The 4,517-nt window shown below is 48.5% G+C and overlaps 1 protein-coding gene across 1 annotated transcript; it reads left to right on the forward strand.

The window, feature by feature from the left end:
* Window positions 1-287: 287 nt before the first annotated feature.
* LOC147280186 (uncharacterized) lies at window positions 288-3,575 on the forward strand. Its single transcript, XM_086252149.1, has one exon. The coding sequence runs from the start codon at window positions 288-290 to the stop codon at window positions 3,573-3,575; it is 3,288 nt and encodes a 1,095-aa protein (XP_086108275.1).
* Window positions 3,576-4,517: the final 942 nt, after the last annotated feature.

Genomic DNA, 4,517 nt, shown 5'->3' on the forward strand with positions numbered 1-4,517 from the left:
TGTACTCTCTTGCCATCAATATAAGAAGCATATTCATTCAATCATTTGTTGCACTGTGAGCCTTTCCTTTTGGATTCGTTGTGTGATTGTTAGTTGTTGCTTGCTTGGTGCTTGCACAAGTCTAATTTATCGTGTGGATCTTTGCCTTTCGAGGTACTTACTTGGCTGACTTGCTACCCAGGAGAAGGTTAGCAAGTGCCGCACGGTCCGTCTTACGCTGTGAAAAGCCGGCCCGTGACAATTGGTATCAGAGCCAGGTTACCTAGCAATCGGAAACAATGTCCCGAATGACGAATGCGCAACATTTTGATTGGATTGATGATCGATTGGGAGAGCTTGCAGGACTCCCAGATAGCTTTGCTGAGCTTTCTGCTGAGGTACAAAGCTATAATCTACCCGAGCTTGTCAGCAAGGTCGGAGCGCTAGAAGATTTGGCGGACAGGGTAGTAGCTTTGGAGAAGGGAAAGAGTTCCATGGGCGCAGCAAGCTCGATTGCCATCGGCCCGATGGGTGATACGATTCAGGGTCTTTCGAAAGCTATTAAGGAGCTGACGGAAGATTTCCAAGCCGCGATTGGAGCAATCAGAATGGAGCTTGGAGAAATGAACAACAAGCTCAACCTCACCATGCGAGCAGTGGGGAACCAACCCGCAGCCTTGCCAGGGGCAGACTACCGAAGAGTGAAGGTGCCTGAACCCCAAGCCTACGGGGGGGCAAGAGATGCTAAAGAACTCGAGAATTTTCTATTTGACATGGAGAAATACTTCCGAGCAGTGCAAGCGGACTCGGAAGAGAGCAAAGTGAGCATGGCCACAATGTATGTTACTGGCGATGCAAAACTGTGGTGGAGAACCAAGTATGATGACGTTCAAAATGGGAGGTGCACAATAAACACATGGGAAGATTTGCGGAAAGAGCTCAGGACCCAATTCTTCCCCGAAAACGTCGAATACATCGCTCGCCGACAACTGAGAGAGCTCAAACAAACTGGCACAGTCAGGGACTATGTGAAGAAGTTTGCAGCCCTGATGTTGGATATTCGAGACATGTCCGAGAAGGATAAGCTCTTTTACTTCCTTGAAGGACTAAAACCGTGGGCCAGGACAGAGCTCCAAAGACAAAGAATCCAAGATTTGGCCTCTGCTCAAACTGCTGCTGAACGCTTGACGGACTACACTTTTGATGATTCCTCTGGCAGGAAGAATCAAAGCTTCACCAGTGGGAACAACAACAAGTCCCTCAAGCCTAACCAAAGTAAAAGTGGGGGAGCAGAGACAAGAAACTCAAACTCAGGAGGGATCGAAAGAAGAAACTCGAATCTTCGAGATACAGCACAATCCCGACTGCAGAATTCGACTGGCTTCAAACCCAGACCTCTTGCATGCTTTTTATGTAATGGACCACATAGAGTGGCCGAATGTCCTCACAAATCTGCATTAAATGCTTTACAAGCTTCTATTAATTCGCAGGAAACAAGTGAGGAGCAAGAACAGGAGGTGGAGCCTGGCCACATGGGAGCTTTGAGATTCTTGGGGGCCATGAAGAAGCAGATGGGCAATTCCCAAAAGACCCCAGACAAAGGCCTCATGTTCGTGGAGGCAACAATAAATGGCAAAGCCGCTCGAAGCGTGATGGTTGACACATGTGCCACCCACAACTTCATTTCAACAGGTGAAGCCCAGAGGTTGGGTCTAAAGCTTGAGAAGGACGTCGGGCGTATGAAGGCCGTGAATTCCGAAGCCTTGCCAACAACCGGCGTGGCCAAAAAGGTGCACATTAAGCTCGGGTCGTGGGAAGGAGAAACGGACCTCGTGGCTGTGCAAATGGATGATTTTGATGTTATCTTGGGGATGGAGTTCCTCCTAGAAATGAAGGCCATTCCCATCCCAGCCTCACACAACTTACTAATTATGGGTGAACAACCGAGCGTGGTCCCTGCCAAGATAAAGAAGCCTAGTGAGCCCCGTTTCTTATCAGCTATACAATTCAAAAAAGGAGTGAAGCGCCATGAGCCATCTTATGTGTTGGTCCCTATAGTGAAGGATGAGATGAAAGGGGAGCCTGTCCTGCCAAAGATTGAGGAAGTCCTGAAGACCTACCAAGATGTGATGCCCAATGAACTTCCGAAGTCTCTACCACCAAGAAGGAGTATAGACCAACAGATTGAGCTCTTCCCTGGGGTAAGACCACCGGCTAAAGCACCATACCGAATGGCCCCTCCCGAGTTAGCCGAGTTACGAAGACAGTTGGATGAGCTACTCAACACCGGGTTTATTAGGCCCTCAAAGGCCCCATTCGGAGCACCTGTCCTATTCCAGAAAAAACGTGACGGGAGTCTCAGGTTATGTGTCGACTATCGAGCTCTCAACAAGGTCACGGTGCGCAACAAGTATCCCATTCCCTTAATTGCCGACTTATTTGATCAATTGAGCAATGCCAAGTTCTTCACCAAGCTGGACCTTAGGTCGGGTTACTACCAAGTACGCATTGCTGAAGGGGATGAACCGAAGACTACATGTGTCACCCGCTATGGAGCTTTCGAATTTATGGTAATGCCGTTCGGGTTGACAAATGCACCAGCCACCTTTTGCACGCTCATGAACCAAGTTTTCCACGAGTTTTTAGACAAGTTTGTGGTGGTCTACCTCGACGACATTGTTGTCTATAGCTCTTCACTAGAAGAACACCAGAAGCATTTGAGGCAAGTGTTTCAGAAGTTGCGGGACAATCAGCTGTTTGTGAAAAGGGAGAAATGCTCGTTCGCCCAAGTGAGCATCAAATTCCTCGGTCACATAATTGAGCGAGGTCGTATCAGGATGGACATAGAGAAAGTAAGGGCTATCAGAGATTGGCCAACTCCCCGCAATGTGAAAGAACTCCGATCCTTCCTCGGGTTGTCCAACTATTATCGGCGTTTCGTGGAGGGCTACTCAAGGAGGACCACTCCCCTTACCGAGTTACTGAAGAAAGGGAAAACTTGGAATTGGGAAGATAAATGCCAGAGGGCATTTGAAGACATAAAGGGGGCGATGATGAACGATCCAGTCTTGGCTCTTCCGGACCTGACAAAACCCTTCGAGGTGCAAACAGATGCCTCAGATTTTGCTCTTGGAGGGGTTCTCTTACAAGAAGGTCATCCGGTTGCCTATGAGAGTCACAAATTAGCTGAAGCTGAGAGGAAGTACACGGCCCAAGAGAAGGAGCTGTTAGCAGTGATACATTGCCTGAGAACATGGAGGCATTACCTACTAGGATCCAAGTTTGTTGTGAAAATAGACAACTCGGCGGTCAGTCATTTCTTGTCACAGCCTAAGCTGACGCCCAAACAAGCCCGATGGCAGGAATTTCTTGCAGAATTTGACTTCACCTTCGAGCATAAAGCCGGGCATACCAATCAAGTAGCGGATGCCCTTAGTCGAAAAGCTGAGTTTGCGGCCTCACAATCACTTGCGGCATTGTCAGGTAGCACAGTGGCTACAACTGTGCTGGAGCGCATAAGAGAAAGTTTGGGCAAAGATTCTGTAGCTCAATCCATCATGAAGCTTGCTAATGAAGGAAAGACCCGCCGGTTCTAGGTGGAAGACCAGTTATTGTGGACGAAGGGAGGAAGGTTGTTTGTCCCGAAGGCAGATGGGTTGCGGAGGATGCTATTGCGAGAATGCCACGACACCCTGTGGGCTGGGCACCCAGGTTGGCAGAGAACACATGCTCTTTTGAAGCAAAGATACTACTGGCCCCAGATGCGTGATGATGTCGTGGAGTACACCAAGACTTGTCTCACTTGCCAGAGAGACAAAGTGGAGAGACAGAAAACTCCGGGGTTGCTCGAGCCGCTTTCAATCCCCACTCGACCTTGGGAAAGTGTCTCCCTAGACTTTATTACAAGCCTACCGAAGGTTAAAAACCTCAGTAGCATCTTAGTTGTCGTGGACAGGTTCTCGAAATATGCAACCTTTATCCCAACTTCGAAGTCTTGTCCAGCAGAAGAGACGGCCAGGCTATTCTTCAAGTATGTGGTGAAATATTGGGGAGTTCCCAAGAACATCGTGAGTGATCGAGATCCCAGGTTCACAGGTACATTCTGGTCTGAACTATTGAACTTACTTGGTTCTCAGCTTAACATCTCTTCGAGTTATCACCCGCAGACAGACGGCCAAACAGAAAGGTTCAATGGGCTCTTGGAAGAATACTTGCGCCACTTTGTGAATGCCAACCAGAAGAATTGGGTACAATTACTAGATACCGCCCAATTTTGTTTCAACTCCCAGAAGAGCTCGGCCACCAACATGAGCCCATTTGAAATCGTGATGGGACAACAACCCCTCTTGCCACACACAGTCGATGAGAATTACACAGGGAAGAACCCCAGAGCCTTCAAGTTCACAAAAGAATGGAAGACCAATTCTGAGATTGCTAGAGCTTACCTGGAGAAAGCATCCTCCAGAATGAAGAAGTGGGCGGATCGTGGACGCAGGCCATTAGAGTTCCAAGTGGGGGACCTAGTCCTGATCAAGCTG

This window comes from Dryas octopetala, chromosome 7 (assembly GCF_963921425.1).
Source record: "Dryas octopetala chromosome 7, drDryOcto1.1, whole genome shotgun sequence".
NCBI lineage: Eukaryota > Viridiplantae > Streptophyta > Magnoliopsida > Rosales > Rosaceae > Dryas > Dryas octopetala.

What these genes read in the sequence shown, in the direction of transcription:
- LOC147280186 (XM_086252149.1), top strand. Translation starts at nt 288, where the DNA reads ATGACGAATGCGCAACATTTTGATTGGATTGATGATCGATTGGGAGAG.